The sequence below is a fragment of the Pelobates fuscus genome, chromosome 4 (assembly GCF_036172605.1).
Source record: "Pelobates fuscus isolate aPelFus1 chromosome 4, aPelFus1.pri, whole genome shotgun sequence".
Classification (NCBI taxonomy): domain Eukaryota; kingdom Metazoa; phylum Chordata; class Amphibia; order Anura; family Pelobatidae; genus Pelobates; species Pelobates fuscus.
Window position 1 is genome coordinate 352,623,705 of NC_086320.1, and position 17,785 is coordinate 352,641,489.

The 17,785-nt window shown below is 45.4% G+C and overlaps 1 protein-coding gene across 1 annotated transcript in view; it reads left to right on the forward strand.

Annotated features, from left to right (window-relative positions):
- Positions 1–17,785, forward strand: part of LOC134609489 (phthioceranic/hydroxyphthioceranic acid synthase-like) — a 55,073-nt gene that overhangs the window by 24,589 nt on the left and 12,699 nt on the right. The window contains exons 3-5 of the mRNA XM_063453153.1: positions 14,721–14,874; positions 15,779–15,939; positions 16,924–17,127. Of these exons, the coding sequence (XP_063309223.1) occupies positions 14,721–14,874; positions 15,779–15,939; positions 16,924–17,127 (519 nt within the window). The remainder of the gene's footprint in view (positions 1–14,720; positions 14,875–15,778; positions 15,940–16,923; positions 17,128–17,785) is intronic.

The following is a 17,785-nucleotide window of genomic DNA, read 5'->3' on the forward strand; positions in this document are numbered from 1 at the left end:
ACTACAGATGGTTATAGATTTGAGGTGTTCTAAGCAAGGGAAATAAAAATAAAAGTGGATGCATTCAAAGGTATAACATGTAAGCAAGGTAAAGCTGGCTGATACCCTGGCTACACTTGGTTTAGTATGATTCCACACAGGACATTTAGCCAATGCCACTTAGAGTCCAAGTCTGATGAGGTAGCTTGGTATCGGATTCTGCCCCACCTTCCTGCCCTTTCTGTACGCGGCGTCGAACCTGGAAAGATGGCGATCTCCATGGGCCGACATTCTTGTGTGCCAGGCAGCTTAAGGGGACTGCCTCTGGGTCATGCTGCTCCCGCTGAGGGAGTCCGGATCTCTGTGGTCGAGGTGGGTAGTAGCGTCCATGCTGCTGGGTTTGTCGGAGGAGCGGTGCCTGCCGCTGTGGCTTCTTGCGCCTTCTCGCTTTGTTAGCCGTGCAGGGGGGGTGGTGGTTGTGCATATGCTTGCCGCTTCGTTTAGTAGGATGACCCCCGGGAACCGCTTGGCTTTTAGCAGGCGTATAGTGAGACTCACTGGGTTGCTCTCCGTCCCGAGATTCATTTGGAGTCGCTTCAAGAAGAGCCTCCAGTTTGCCCCAGAAATCAGCAAAGGTTGCATCCAGTCGCTCCAGCACATACTCAGCCGCATCACCTCATGTCTCCATGGGCTGATGCAGACTCGGCTGGTGGAGCAGAGGCCCGGCCGCCATCTTGGGTAGGACAGCCGTGATCAGGCGTCGTGGTGTGATCGCTGTGTAGGGTCGACAGAGGTGCCAGCTAGTGGATACCGGGATAACCCCCGCCGGTCCAGAGGGGGGGGGAGAAGATAGCTTTGTTCACCGGGACCGCTTAGCAACTGACGGAGCTCTGAGAGCGGCCGTCTCTCCAGAGCTCAGGCTTGTGTATGCCGCTGGCCACTATCAGGCTGTACCGGGTCCAGAGAGGCTCACAACGAGTATCCTCCGGTGCACCGAAGGCCCCTTGGCAATATGAGTGCGTATTGCGGTCTGGTTGATGGGTGGCCCGGGTGTAAATCCTAATTTATTGGGGCCAGATGCAGGAGCTCTTGCAGAGCACGTCTGGCTTCCTTGGCAGTCAAGCTCCGCCCCCCGGGAGGATGTTCATTTTAAGTACCGCTATGCGGTTGTGCCACGTAATGTGCGGGTAGGCCCACCTTTTCAGATCTAATTTAATTTTCTGCAAGAGTGGTGCGAAGTTGAGCTGGTATATGTCTTGCGGGTTCGTGGAAATCCAGATGCCTAGATACTTCATCGCTCCTGCGCACCAACGAAATGGGAAGAGCGGGCCCAGGGTCTCGTATTCTACCGCGGGGACAGTGATATTCAGTGCCTCACATTTCGCCAGGTTTAGCTTAAACCCGGATATCTGCCCAAATTTGTCGATTTCTGAAAGTAGGCACGGTAGCGTGATCCGTGGCTGGGAAATAAAGAACAGGAGGTCGTCCGCATAAGCGGCCACCTTATGTTTCGTGCCTTGCCATGAATAACCGTGGATGTCTGGGCAATCCCGAATTGCTTGTAGGAGTGGCTCCAGGGAGAGAGCGAACAAGAGTGGCGACAGGGGACATCCCTGCATGGTGCCATTTGTGATTCCAAAGCTGGTAGTCAGAGCTCCATTAACACGTACCGACGCTCTCGGCGAGCTGTACAGGGCAGAGATCCACGCCATAGTCCTCTGTCCTATACCCATACACCGGAGCGTTTGGGTCATGTATGACCAATCAACCCGGTCAAATGCCTTTTCCACGTCTGTGGATAACAGCAGGAGGTGCTTCCGATATTTCCGTGCATGATGTTGTATAGAAAACAGGCGTAGCGTACTATCCCATGCTTCTCGGCTCGGGATAAATCCCGTCTGGTCCACATGAACTAGCCTCGGCAATATCCGTTGAAGTCTGGTCGCCAGAACTTTTGTCAGGAGCTTCGTGTCCACATTCAGTAGGGAAATCGGGCGGTAACTGCTGCATTGTTCCGGGTCCTTCCCGGGTTTGAGTATAACAGTTATAGTCGCTGTTAGGGATTCCACGCCAAATTGTCCCCCTTCCGTCACCCTGTTGACAGCTTTTGTCAGCCATGGTAGTAATATCTGGGCGAAGTGTTTGTAGTAGCCTGTGGAGAACCCGTCAGGTCCCGGAGCTTTCCCTGTTTTCGTGTTTTTAAGCGCTGCAGCGAGATCTTCAGTGGTAATCAGTTCGTCAAGCATAGACGCCGCCTCTGGGTTTACCCGCGTCCGTACAGTTTCTTGTAGGTACGTGCGCGTGTGTAGTGACGAGTCCCGCCTATGAGCCGGGTCCCCCGGTTGGCGAAGGTTATATAGGGAGTTATAGTATTCTCGGAATTCCCCTGCTATGTCCTCTGGGTACGGAGATATTCTGCCCGATGACAAGCGAATCTTTCGTACTTGTGTGCGCGTCATGTCTCCTCGGAGTAGGCGTGCGAGAAATTTCCCCCCCTTGTTCGCGTGTGTGTAGAAAATGTTTTTCGACCTTTGGAGCGAACGTAGGTGTCTTTGTGTGAGGAGGGCTGTCAAGTTACGCCTGGCTTCCAATAATTCGCCGTATATTTCGACTAGCTATGAGCGTTTGTGCTGGAGCTTGAGTCGCGATATGGTGCCGTATAATTCAGTCATCGTGTGGGTTGCTTCCTTTCTCTTGCGGGTCTCGATGCCAATAAGAGTGCCGCGTTTGACACTCTTGTGTGCTTCCCATACGGACACCGGGGATATTTCATCCGTCCCGTTTTCCTCAAAGTAGTGTTCCAGTGCTTGGGAGACCTTGCTCCTCACAGCGCGGTCTTGGAGCAGAAATTCGTTCAGGCACCAAGTCCAAGTTGCAGTTTTAAATAACAGGGATTCCAGTTCTATCTGGACCGAGCCATGGTCCGACCACGTTGCAGGCTCTATAGATGCCGTTCGAGATAGTCGTTCTTGTCTAATTAGCACATAGTCAATCCGGGAGTAACGATCATGTATTACTGAATAGTGCGTGTAGTCCCTGCTGGTGGGATGTATCGTCCTCCAGCTGTCAACTAGTGACAGCTCCCCCAGTGATTTGCGTATGGATCTAATGTGGTTTTGTGGGAGGCTGCTATAGCCAGTGGACGAGTCCAAAAGTGGGTCCAAAGGGGCGTTAAAGTCCCCTCCCACTATCAGTGCTCCCTCCGAGAATCCATGTAGTGTACATAATGCAACCCTTAGAAATTGTGCTTGTTTCGAATTGGGTACATAAATGGATGCGAGAGTGTTCACCCTGTCGGCTATCACCCTCTTGAGGAAGAGGTAACGTCCATGTTCGTCAGCCATCCTGTCCAGTTCCTGAAATCCTAAGTCTGCGGCAATCAGTATCGCAACTCCTGCTCGACGAGCCAGCGGGTGATTGTTGCAGTAACTTATAGGGTAGTAGGCATTACGGAGTTTGGGAGCTGCGCCTTCCCTAAAATGAGTCTCTTGTAGCATTGCTATCGATATGTGTTTCTGTCGCAGTACCCTCAGTAGTGAGTGCGGCGTTCCGGAATGTTCAGGCCTCTGCAATTGAGTGTCATGACGGTCATGGGAGTGCGGTGGTAAGCCATGGTCCAACCCGCAATGAGGTGTGTCCGTCCGCAGGAGGTACGCCCGCACGGTGCGAGGACCCGGGTCGACGGCGCAGCCCCGCGGATGCGTGCGTGTTATTTTGGTGTGTAGTTGCTCGTGTGTCCTATATAGGTCTATGTAGGATTAAGGAAGTTACAGGGTAACTCGTCCGTCGCCGTCCGTGGTCAGATGTGTATGGGGGTGTCACCCCTTGGTTCCAGTGCCAGGCCTAAGCGTGTGTGGCAGTAGCGGAGGGTGGTGTGTGTACGAATGAGTGTGTATGTGTGTGAGAGAGTGTATGGATGTAGAGTACGAGTATGGGGTAGGTAGTGTAGATAGAACAATTAAAATAAGGTTGGACAGGAAGAGCCCCCCTGCCGGGTGTTGTCCCCGTGTGGTAAAAGTTGGTATTACCCCGGGATCTCCTTCGAAAAGGAGGAGCACCTGCACCTCAGCAGGAGTGGCCAGGCGTCACCCCGATATCCAAATCGGTGTGTGAACGTGCCTGTGGCTCCGCCGAGAGTCTTGCGCAAGTGATTATGTAGAGCAGCGGTCGGTGTCTAAACGGGGAATAGTAAAGCGTATGTGTGTAGAATATAAGATATGGGACAGTCTGTCCCGCTCCAGCCCGGTCCTAGCCCAGGTGTGTTTGAACATGGGAGGTGCAAGTGTACCAGAAGTGAAGCATTACGACAACATGCAAAAAAGATTAAAGCATGAACAGAAATAACATCAATAACAGTAGGCAGTTATAAATCTCTCACTGTCCCCCTTTGCCCATCTCCGCCGCAGTTCTCCTCTTATTCCTATTCCCCATATTAGGTCCTGGTAGTTTATTCAACCTCCCACCATCCTTCCATTTGGTCTCTGAGACCTTACTGACTCATGGTGTTATGTGTAATCGGGCCAGTCACAGCAAGGAAGGGTAATAGCCCCATCCCCTTCACCCGCTCTCTCACTAGGGTGGGTTCTGGGTATGAGTGAGACCCAAGTATCACCTTATAGACGCGTCTCGGGGGTATAGGTCGTGACCTCCCGGTGACCACAGTAGTATTCTTTCTCATGTCGTGCGTCCCACGTATCACTAAAGTAATTTTAACGTTAATAATAATAATAGTAATAATTTTTTTTAATTATAAGCCCCCTTCTTCCTCCACTCCCCCCTTCCTCTCATAGCATATATACATGCCTGCCACCCCACCCCCCCTTCCTCAGCCCCTTCCCCCTGCTGTCATTCCATAGTGATCTGCAAGTCGTTACTAACATTCCTACCATGTCCCTTATCACGGTATGGCTGAATCTACTACACACCAATTGCTTCAACACTGTAATCAAATGCTATACATAACGATGACGTGTGATACTTATCGAGATGAGGGGATTCTAAGAGCTGAACTCCTTAGTGCAGTAGGCATCCAAAGTCTCGGTTTGCGGGTCAAAGGTTCTCATCCCATAGTGCTACTGCGTGCTCAGTTATAAGGGATCAGCCGTGTTCTCACGAGCGGTGAGGAGTGACAAGTCCACCGTATCCCTCAATCCCCCCCTCCCCAAGGTTTCAGCAGGGAGCCCCCTGTTGTGGATCAGAATGTTGATCTTTCTTATATTCAGAGGAAACCCAAAAATTGTTGTAACAAGTGCACTCGGAGAAGCAAGAATTAGACACCAGACACCTGTTGGTATTCAAAATAAGCCTCTGACGTTTTTTATTCATCAGCTGGGTTTTATACATTTAAAAAGTAAGTGCTTACGTGCAAATACTCTTAGAACAAAAATAGCAAGGGAATACAGGTAAGACATAGGAATAGGACATAGGATAAGACATAGGAATGAGCGCCATGTATACATAACAAATAAGTTTCTGAGTAAGAGAGAACAACAAGATTAGAGTAGAAACATCTTAGGTGGGGGCTCTCTGCTCCCGGGACTTAGACATATATGGTCTTAAGTGTTGTTCAAGCATCAAGCAATCAATCCTGATTCCAAGTTAGCCAATTTTAATATAGGATATCATTATATGACACCTATAAGCTTGAGCCTTGGAATCAAGATAAATTCTATCACAATCCCCTCTTTTGATCCAAGGGTCACCCAAATGTCCAAGGTATATCCAGGCCTGCTAGCCAAAGCCTGTGGGACTTTCATTTATTGCTTCACCACGGTTCCCTTGGACTGAGCGACCACCAGAATCAGCGGAGGAGAATTCCTTCATTTGTTAGGCGAGGTAACATCATAAAACCCTTCAGAAGTCGGAGCTGGAATGTAAGTTAAGGTACGACCAACAGTAGGTTTGCTTTTACATAGAGAGGTTAGTAGACATGAAAAAAATCTAAAGGTTAGAAAAATAGCCATAATGACAAATATAGCTAATAGCAAAAAGTACAAAATTTTCTTAATTAGTAAAGTCAACCATGTTCCTAGCCCAAATGTCCAATCCCAATCCTCAAAGAAGCCGTTATCTTGTTTGATATCCTGTACTAAGTCATGTAAATCTTTTATATGTTTATGGATCATAGTGCCATGGTCAGATAGGTTAAAACAGCACATACCTTCAATAGCTTCACATCCTAAGTCATGTTTCATTAGTAAGTAGTCAATGGCTGCTCTATTCTCAAGGATTGCCTTCTTATTTGCCTGGTTGTCCATAAGTAGCTCTTCTAGGGCCTGTGAAGTGGCATTTAAACCTTTTGCAAGGGAACAGGCTACAGCATTAACTACTCGGGTATTATACAGTGCTAAGCCTGGGACTCCTACCAAGGTGTACGCTAGGGCAGAGTATTCGGCTTTGGATAAGAGAGTGATTTCAGAGTTACAATCAGAAGTAAGGGTGTTTTTAACATCTCTCCTGTCTCTCAGCAGTTTGTGTAGCTGGGTAGTTTTAGTGATCAGGTCAGATTTGGAAAACATGGTCATGGTTAGTCGAGAAATTGCACAGGGACCTCCTGTAATGTTACCTGGGACATAAGCATAAGTAATATTTCCACAGGAGAAAGTCCATCCTTTAGGAAGATAGACATTGTAGTGGTAACTCATAACTTGGTGAGTTTTGGTACAATTCATAGTGGTGCTCAGGGCTCTACAATTCGTGATATTTTTCCACCATGTGGGGCAAAACAGGGATTCAGTATTAGGGTCTCTTGAACAATTACATGAAAAAGACCAACATAGTTCAGCGCCTGTCACATTAATTGTCTTCAGGGATAGGGGGGGCATGCCTATCAGTGGTTTGAAGGCATAAGAATATAGTTGTAGAGATTTATGGGGTCTATGGGTATGTAGGTACTTCCTCAACAGTGAGATTGGTGTGGGGACAGCTATAAGACAAGATTCTATGGCGTTTTCAGTACTAAGGAGAGGGTTGAGGCAAAAGGAGGTTAAATTGAAAGCCTTTGCTATCTGCAACCATATATTTTCCTGCCATGCATTATTATTTTCTGGTCTCAAGTCAGAGTAGCATATCTGAACAGAGCATAAAATGGTAAAGGATATGAACAGCTTCATGTTGGTGGATCAGTCGGAGAGACTTGTTTACAGTGACTGGCGTGTATCCACGTGGCTTTTCCTTCTAGTTTTACCGAGGTAGCCGTAGTCAAGAGCATTTGGAATGGACCGTCAAAGCGTGGTTCAAGTCCTTTCCTCACATGCCTCTTTATCACCACCCAATCACCAGGCTGCAGTTTGTGAGTTGCAGAGTCAGAGTCTGGATTCGCTGTGACCTTTGTTGTGGCTTTCGACACTGGGTAGGCCTCTGGCCAACCTTTCCTCCACATTTTGTCATCATCAGGTTCTGCATCTTGTTTCCTCCAGAGGTCATGTTCTTCCTTGCTTGCCTGTCTTTGTAAGCTCAACAGTATATTGTAGTCAACGGCGTCATCTGTAAGAACAACTTGTAGGAAGGTTTTACCTTTAGAGGGATGAACTTGAATTGCTGCTTGCTTGGCAGCTTCGTCTGCTCTGTGGTTTCCTCTTGAAATTTCATCTGTGATCTTCACGTGAGCTGCCACCTTGATGATGCCTACTTGAGTGGGTAACAGGATAGCGTCCATAAGTGCACTCACGGCTTCAGAGTTCTTGATTGGAGTTCCTGCTGAGGTGAGAAAATCACGAGCCCGCCAAATAGGGCCAAAATCATGGGCTATACCAAAAGCATAGCGAGAGTCTGTAAAAATATTAGCAGTCTTACCAGAAGCCATTTTACATGCTTCAGCGAGTGCCTTCAGCTCAGCCTCCTGTGCAGAGCAGTGAGGAGCGAGTGGTTCAGCTTTTATTATCTCATGTGCAGAGACTACAGCATATCCAGTGTGGAAATTACCCTTCTCATCAGCATATCTGGAACCATCTACAAAATAACTCAAAATCTGCATTAGATAATGGAGAATCAATTACATGCAAAAAACTGCTGTTTCTTGTGCCATTAGTGCTGCACAATCATGGGGTACCTGGGCATCAGCTAACTCATCTGGTGAAAGTGAATTTACAAAAAGATCAGAAGTACAAGTACCATTCCCACTCCCCTCTTTTAAATCCAGGGGAAGTAATGTAGATGGTTTTTTTACCATACACCTTTTAAGAGTAACATTAGGTGGCATAAGCAAGGCACATTGCATTCTGAGATGCCTTGCTGTATGTATGTGTTTTGGTTGAACTTGTATCAGTGGCTTTGTCCAGGAGGGCAGTAACAGCCGCCACTGCCCTAACACATGAGGGGGCACCCCTGGCAACAGGGTCCAATCTGGTGGAGTAGTAAGCTATTGGTCTTTGTTTACCACCATGGTCCTGTGTAAGGACAGATGTAGCATAACCTGATTGCTCAGTACAGAACAGGTTAAAATTCTTTCTGTAATCTGGGAGACCCAGTGCTGGAGCTGACGTTACCAGTATCTTAAGTGTATAGAAGGCATTTTCTGCCGCATGGTTTAATTTAAATGGTTTGTTTTCGTTGGCAAGACAATCATACAGTGGTTGCATGTAGATAGCTACTGAACGCAGCCAAGGACGACAGTAAGATATCAAACCGAGATACGTGCGAAGCTGGGCTAGGCTGCGGGGGGGTTTAATATTTTGAACTGCAGTCTTTCTACTCTCTGTGAGATGTTTTATGCCCTGGGAAATGCAATGTCCTAGGAAAATAACTTTCTCTACACAAGCTTGCAGTTTCGTTTTTGACGCTTTACAGCCTGCTTTTGCCAGGAATTTCAGCAAGGAGAGTGTATTATCGCAACATAGAAGTAGGTCATCGATATACTGCAATAAAATTACATTATTTGGCCTTTTCCATTCTTCAAGAATCTGGGCCATTGCCATGCTGTACATAGTGGGTGAGTTTTGTGCGCCCTGTGGCAATACTGTCCAAGTGTACTGTTTGTGTTTATGTGTAAATGCAAATAAAAACTGACTGTCGGGATCCAGGGGGACACTGAAAAATGCATTTGCCAAGTCACTAACAGTAAATACCTTAGAGGAAGGTGGTATTTGTGCCAACAAGGAGTGTGGGTTGGGAACATTAGGGGCAATCAGTTCAGTTACAGCATTAATTGCCCTCAAATCATGTACCATACAGTATACCACAGGTTTACCTTTCTCTTGCTTTTTCTTAATTGGGTACAATGGTGTGTTACAAGGGGAGGTGGTCTGGACAACTACCCCTGCCTGCAGAAACTCTTGCACAGATTGCGAAATAGCATCTTCCTGTGCTGGGCTTAGGGGGTATTGTTTTTGGTATGGAGGTTTGGCTCCGGGCAGGAGATTCACCTTGACTGGGGGCACAGAGAGTCTGCCTGTATCTGTCTTCCCTGTAGCCCATAAGGAATCAGGGACTGAGGACAAGTCAATGGTAGGTTCTGGCACATGGCTGGGCATAGTGAGAGTTGCCAGAACATTTGAAAGAGATATCATTTGTTTGTCCTCTAAAGGCACAGACAATGTTACTTTTCCAGTGGGGCTATACTGGATATTTGCACTAAGAGCAGACAGTATATCACTGCCTAGTAGATTAACAGGGGCATTAGGGCTGACAAGTAGCCTTGTCACAAGGGCAGTAGAGTCGTGTAGCTTCAATTTCAGCTTGTGGGTAAGGGGAATGTCATTTTTGATACCATCCACCCCTACACATGATAATACATCATTAGATTTCTCATACGGGAACACATATTTTTCCTGTAACATCGATTTAGCAGCGCCAGTGTCCAACAGGAAAGGGACTATTCGGCCCCCAGGTAGTGTAACATCGAAAATGGGTGAGGGTCCTGCAGAGTCAGGGATATTTATAATATGTAGGGACACTGGTTTGCCAATTTCCTATTGGGGAGGGGGAGGTGGTGGAGGTGGTTGGCTGTCTTGGGAGTTATCATTAGAATCCTGGGGTTTTCTATTTTTAGGAGGACACTTGCAGTTACGTTTAATGTGTCCTTTCCTGCCACAATTCCAGCATTCTACCTGCCTTCTGTCTCCGTCAGCTCTAGGGACAGTTACAGCCATTAGAGGTGTGCTCCTCTTTCTAGTATTTAGGTTAGCTTCCACTCCCCTAGCCACCTTCACCAGATCACCATAGGTTAAACTTCTCCACTCAGGTCTAGCATTTTGGAGACCAGTCCTTATGGGTATGTGGATACCATCCATGAAGCAGTTAATAAGCAGTCTGGTCGAAGTGGTTTCAATATCTGTGTAACCCAATGCCTCCCAAGCCATCTGTAGTCTGGTGAAAAATGTTTCTACAGGTTCATCTTTCCCTTGTAATATATCTCCTAATTTATGGGCTAGTTCCTCTGTCTTTACCTTAGCCCATTCTCTTATTGCAGTGACATAGCATGCTCCAGATGCAGACTTGGTTCTAAACCATTCATCTGTTTGCATGTTGCTTTTTCTGAGGTTATCTTCATGGGCATCAGTATATTTAGCAATTATTCTAGCCCAAATGGGGCCAGCTTTTAGTGCCACAATCTGTTTTAAATCCATCCAAGTACACTGGTAAGTAGCTTGAATTGTGGATAGAGACTGAACTAGAGCTAAGGGGGCCTTTTCAACATCTGCCAGCTGCTGTATTATTGCCAGTTGTTCACTGGGTGTCCAGGGCTTATTTTCTTCCCAGTATTGGATACTTGAGCTCGGCTGTCTGTTCTCATGGTACAAGCTCTCGACTTTTGGTATAATTGGAGTAGAAAATTGCTGAGCTAATGGCCCCACTGGGGTGTCTATGGGGGCAACTAGGGGTTCCTTTAAGTCTGGACTATCTGCCTGCTCTAATTAACCCATAGGTCTTACAGGGGCTGCTAGGGGACCATATGAAGTCCCACTGCGTAATATAACTGGAAAGAGAGGTTTTGATCTCCGTAAAAGGGAAAGCGCCTGGCCTTTAGGGACCAAAGGAGTCCCTGCATTATCCTGGTAAAGGGGTGGGTTTACAAGATTTTTCCCAGGATCCTGCCTACTCTGGGACCCTAGAGGTCCAAAACATTGATACTATGGTACACCTTTCCTGGTGGTTTCTCTACAACCACATTTAGTTAATTCAACAGCAGTATCATGCCATTTTTGTGCAACTTCTACTAAGTTATTATCTTCTAACCAACCTCTGTAATTTGCCATAAATTCACTCCATATATGTGGGTCTAGAGTGCCCTCTGAGGGCATGCCAGCTTTCTTAAGTAACCTCTTAACATTCTTAATTGCTCCTTGTCCTTTGTGATGCTTGACAATACTGGGTACTTTCAGAGCTACCCATCTTAAAACTTGTAAGGGTTAATTACTTCCTTACCAAGACAAACTGTACAAAAACAGTGTATTAAACACTTAGGACCGCTGCAGTGGAATTTTCACAGTTCTGTCTTCTAAACACAGATCAGGAGATCTGCCCTTGGAGGATTCTAACTCAAATTATAAAACAAATGACAAGGCAAACAATAAAAATAACTTACAACCCACAGTTCTATTCCACTATCTCAAGATTCCTTTCACAAGACATAACACAACCTCCACCTGAATATAACCATAATTCCACAGAAAACAAGTTCTTTAGATCAGACATTTTTAAAATCCTTACCCACCCGGACCGGGGTCTCAAAGAGCACCAGAGAGTCTAAATCATTTATAGGTAGAAAAATAAAAGCTTTTTCTTACCCGCTGCAGCTGATTAACCGTCTGGGCTCCGAGCCAACCCTTCTGGGTCCGGATGAACTGGATTCGTCTGATCCCGGGTTTCGGCACCAAATTGTTGTGGATCAGAATGTTGATCTTTCTTATATTCAGAGGAAACCCAAAAATTGTTGTAACAAGTGCACTCGGAGAAGCAAGAATTAGACACCAGACACCTGTTGGTATTCAAAATAAGCCTCTGACGTTTTTTATTCATCAGCTGGGTTTTATACATTTAAAAAGTAAGTGCTTACGTGCAAATACTCTTAGAACAAAAATAGCAAGGGAATACAGATAAGACATAGGAATAGGACATAGGATAAGACATAGGAATGAGCGCCATGTATACATAACAAATAAGTTTCTGAGTAAGAGAGAACAACAAGATTAGAGTAGAGACATCTTAGGTGGGGGCTCTCTGCTCCCGGGACTTAGACATATATGGTCTTAAGTGTTGTTCAAGCATCAAGCAATCAATCCTGATTCCAAGTTAGCCAATTTTAATATAGGATATCATTATATGACACCTATAAGCTTGAGCCTTGGAATCAAGATAAATTCTATCACACCCCTAGCGGACGTCTGGGGGAGGATTTTGCAACCAAAATAAAAAAAAAAAGAAAAATCAACAAGAAAAAATAAAAAGTGAAAGAGGTGGGTAGCAGCAGTCATCCATATCAATAGAGGAGCAGTACGTCCCGGTCTGTCCACTTCTTATGAGCGCTCCAAGCGTGCGTGTGGTATCTCGTCGTGGAACCCGGATAGCGGAAAGGGGTGTTGCAGTGCACCCGGTGTTGTTCCCAAGTTCCATACGCCCTGTACTCCCCCCTGTCCTGGCAGCCGCGTGAGACAAGGTTGGGGAATACTTCGGTCCAATAGAGATGATGGGTCAGTGTCAGGTCCCAAGCTGTTATGGGGTGGTGAGGACAGTACCTTGGTGGTGGGGACAGTACTTTGCTGGTGTGTCAGCAGCATCAGGGTGACGGTCACTAGTCTTGACCTTCTCGTGTCTCGCGGGGCGGGGGGCAGGTCCCGGTGGTGATCGTCCTCTGCGTCGGCGAGGTGCGCGTTGCAGCCTCTGGCCAGCCCCCAATGGCCCCAGGATCCAGTCTGGTATTGGTACAGGAGGGAACCCTAATTCTTCCAGGAAGCCGGGGGCCTCCTCCGGGCCGCGGAGCGACACCCATCCGTTCCGGTGTCTTGCCGATAAGGCGAACGGAAAGCCCCATTTGTAGGGAATGTTGCGGTCCCTGAGTAGAGTTGTGATAGGCCGCAATGCCCTCCTAGCTTCCAGGGTGGTTGGGGACAGGTCACTGTATAGCGAGACCTGCGCTCCACGGTAGTCCCATGTAGGTTGGGGCCTGGCTGCTTTCATGATGGCATCCTTCGTTCCAAATGAATGGATGCAGCAAATTATGTCTCTTGGGCCTTCCTCGAGTGATCGAGGTCGCAGGGCCCTGTGCGCTCTGTCATACCGGAGTGCCAGCTGGGTGTCGCTGGGCAAGATCAGGTGGAATAGTGCTGTCAGGATTTATTCTATGTCCTCCTCGCCTTCCGCCTTCGGCATGCCGCGGACCCTGATGCTGCACCTACGGCCGCGGTTGTCGAGGTCTTCGACCGACCTCCTTAGCTGCAGTAGTAAGTCACCTTGCCGCGCTAAAGCTGTGTCGGTTGCCGCCAACCTGGCCGTGTGGGCCTCGTGGGAGTGTTTGAGCTCCTGTACGCGGGTACCTTCTGCCGCCACCTCCGTTCGGATTCCGGCCATTTCTGCCCTCAATGCGTCCTGGATGGTGGTGGTAAGGACCAGGAGGTCTGCCTTCGTGGCCATAGAGGCCGCTATTGTACGGAGTTCTTCTCCGATTCCTTCTAACGTAGAGGCAGGGGTGTCTCCGGGCGCTGAGGAGTGTACCGCCATCTTGGGGCCTCCAGCCTTGTCGCGTGCGTCTGCCGGCATCTGCAGAAAGCCGTCCTTTGGACCGAAGGATTGGCTGGATTGGGATCCCCTGGGGGTCTCAGGGGGATCACCCCGTCGGTTCCGTCCCATGGATGTTAGTATTAGCTGAATATTAGGGCTTTTGAGGGACAGGCGGAACGGAGCACACGGCTTAAGCTTCCATCCCGGTCGACGTCCATGCCACGCCTCCCGAGCTGCACCCATCTTACACATATATATAGAATGCAATATATTTTTGAGCAAGCAATATGTGTGTTGGCAGAAGTCATTTTTCAGTATAGCCAAGGTGCTAGTATCAGCTTCATATACAGCCCATTTCAAAATACAGAAAACTTACTAATGATTTCGCACACTTAAATAATAAAAAAATAAATGTATTTGAGAAAAATATTCAAAATTTATAACCAAAATTACACCAAATTGCAAAAAAATATAAAAACAATTAGGGACTCAGTAATATAGGACTGCTCTCCTACATATTATCTACATGTGCATACAAAATGACAAAAGAATATATTTATTGAACTAGTACAGTTCCTTATGAATATCAAATTGTTTGGAAATGCATTGGACAATCCTTTGTAAAGGTTCCCAACAGAAAGGCAGAGAGTCTGCCATTTGCAGAGTATCCAACAACTGAAACTGCGAATATAGCTCCAAAAAAATGTATTACACACTATTGCTTTGCAGTAATTATATAGCAATTAGCCAGATTCCATTGTTTTCCCAGCTCCAAAAATAGAATAATGTAATAAATTAATTAATTAAAATAAAGAAATATAATAAAGATACTGATTTTGAAAACCACTATGGAAGCTTATTAATAAATGTTTCTAGATTAAAAAAAAAATAATAATAATAATAAGTTGCGCTTTGTTTCTCCATGTGGTTGTAAGCTATACTTTAGATATATTACATATAGCATATTTACCTCTCGTCTCTCGTCTGTAATTGCACAGAGCTGCAGAATATGTTGTAGCTATATAAATGCTAATAATAATACGAATTTCCCATATCATCTAAATAACGTTACTTATATTGAACAGGTGAAGGCATTGATAATTTCTGGAAAGTCATTGTCGAAGGAAGAAACTGTACAGTAGACATCCCCAGTGATAGGTTTGATAAAAAAAAATGGTATGATCCAGATTATAATAAAGCAGGAAAAACGTGGACCTGTCGAGCAGCCCTCATTGAAGGGTAAGTGTCTTATTGCACTCATCTATGTATTTAACATTTTTTCCTTTAGCGATATTAATTATGGCACTTCTGGGAAACTTGCAAAGATGCACAGGTAAGGGGTACAGTGAATTATACAGAGGAGTACTAAGTAGGGGCGGTCCACCACTGGTGACAAGCAACAGATGGTGCACAGCGCATCCCCACCCACCAGAATAGGCACTTGTCTACCCGTATGTTCCTTGTGTGGGTGCCATGTGGCAGGTGCCTACAGTGCCACTAACTTGGAGCTGGATGCGGTGCTGGCACCAATGGAGCTGCTGTAATCTTTCTGTACTGATTTCTCAGCTCACTTTGTATTGTTGCTGGAGCCAGGATATGGTGTCAATATGGTGTAAGAACAGAGAGGCTGGGTGGACAACAGCGTGTTTATATCCAAAAATACTTCATTTTTATTTTAATAATTGTGAGTGAGTATATGAATGTCTGTGTTCGTGTATTCATGGATGTACATGAATGTAAGTATGTGTGAATATTAATTGTGGGGATAATTGTGGAGCAGTATATGAATGCGTTTATGAATTACTTTTGTTTAATTTTATTTATTCATAAAATATTTTACCAAGAAGGATACTTTGAGATTTCTCTAGTTTTCAAGTATGTCCTATATTATGAATATATTATTATAATTTCCCTAGCAAAAGGGGGTTGGGGTTACAGAGGGAGACAACATTTTTTTTGTTTTTTACGGTGCGGGGCCACTGTACTGAATGTAGGTATTATATAGTTTTATTTTTACAATCTATGTAGACTGAAATAATTTGATAACAAGAGGTAGACACAAATTGTTTTTTTTTTTTTTACGGTGCGGGGGCACTGTACTGATAGCATTTATTATATAAGTTTATTTTTACAATCTATGTAGACTGGATGAATTTGATAACAAGCTCTTTGGAATTTCCAATTCGGAGACTGTGAACATGGATCCACAGCACAAATTACTTCTTGAATGTACCTATCGTGCATTGGAAGACGCAGGCTATCCAATGGAGAGTGTCAGTGGAAGCAACACTGGGGTCTTTATAGGTAAAATGATCATGACTGTAATAAATATAATATTTAGAAGTGTGCCCATTGCAGGGCCATTGCAAGGCAGCAAACAGACTAGGGGCTTCAACTGTTTTGGCTGCGTCTACGAATATCAATTTAAGGCCATCTTATAAACCCACCCTACTCTACTCCCCATGCACAACACTAAACCCTAAGGTGTTTATTCACTGAAATACAAATTATAACAAATTTAAATTGGAATGGCAAAATCCAGGCACAAATATAGCCAAGGTGGAGAATATAGCCAAAGAAATATAGCCAAGGTGGAGAATATAGCCAAAGAAATATAGCCAAGGTGGAGAATATAGCCAAAGAAATATAGCCAAGGTGGAGAATATTTCCAAATCTGAGATTTTGGCCAAAATTTTGCCATTCCAATTCACTAAGAAGCTTCCAGTGGCTGATATGTGCCTTGGTACCTTCTAGTTGGCCTTTTGTTCCCATCATGCTGTTTGTTGTATATTTCCCATTTTTGGAAGTGGCAACTTCTACACTTTGATTCAAAATACTGCAATCCACACTGCAGACAACGGCCTTGGACCTATGAACAAGTATGCCAACGTGTTTCCTGTGTGGCAGTAGAAATAGAGGGATAGAGGGACACATTGACCAGTGTGAATATCCCATTATTCTAAATTGTTTTCTTAATGCAATTTATAAAAGAAAATAGCAGGGCAACATGCATCGTGATTCCTAAACGTTGTTCCCTAAGCTTTACTTCTTGTCAATAAACTGATTGATTGTCTTACTTCAGGAATCAGGATTCCCGCTCTTTTTACAAACACAGTGTTCGCAGAGAACTTACTGTACATTATGTACTGTTCTAGAGCTAAAAACATGTTTCTCCATTTTGCTACAATTAACTTAGTGGCAATTATTTTCCATCACAAAGTGTTATGTGAATTTAGACGTGGATGGTTTATTACTCTGTATTTTTTAAAACTATTTTTCTTTTTGTAGGTCTCATGAACAGAGATTGTGAATCAATATTTAACGCTTATCCGGCCGGAATCAATCATTTTAATGGCACAGGAACATCAACAAGTTTAGCAGCAAACAGGATATCTTACTGCTTCAATCTGACGGGACCATCCCTGGCAATAGACACTGCATGCTCATCCTCCCTTGTAGCTCTGCATTACGCCTGTCAAGCCATCAAGCAAGGTACAGTTGTTATAGTAGTATACTGAACTTATAAATGGTATAGTTGTTTAGCTCAGCAGAATTCTGCCTTTTATTCCCCAAACGTCCATGCTAGTCCACACACTATTTTGTTTGAATTTTTGGGTAATGATTTTGCTCCTTAGATGGGCTACTTTCCATGTCCAAATAGCCTACCAGCATGGAAATAGATGGTTTTAACAGCAAGTCGCTAATCTCAACAATGGCTTTTCTCAATCCAATTCCTGTCACTATCTCCTGCATCTATCTTTAGCATTTGAAGTGCACATGTGCAGGGCGAGCCATCATAGCATCCAGATGTGGTTGATAGGTTGATGAATTAAAAAATATTCAATTTACTTTTCACATTCAAGTTGCTGATAGGTGAACACTGTGAAAGGGATGGATATAATGCCAGCGCAACAAGCAGTCAGAGCCCCCCAAAACCCCGTAGGCCGTCGCTCCAACATCAGGGTTAGCGGGGTGCCCGAGCCCGATGGTAGGGAGAATGTGGAGACAACCCTTACAGGGATTTTCCGCCTGATATTAGGAGATGACGGCAACTTCATACACATATTACCCATAGATATTTCAGGTCTATACAGAGATCGAAAGCCTTCTTCTATCAACACGCTAACAAGGGAGGGAAGCTACTAGCAAG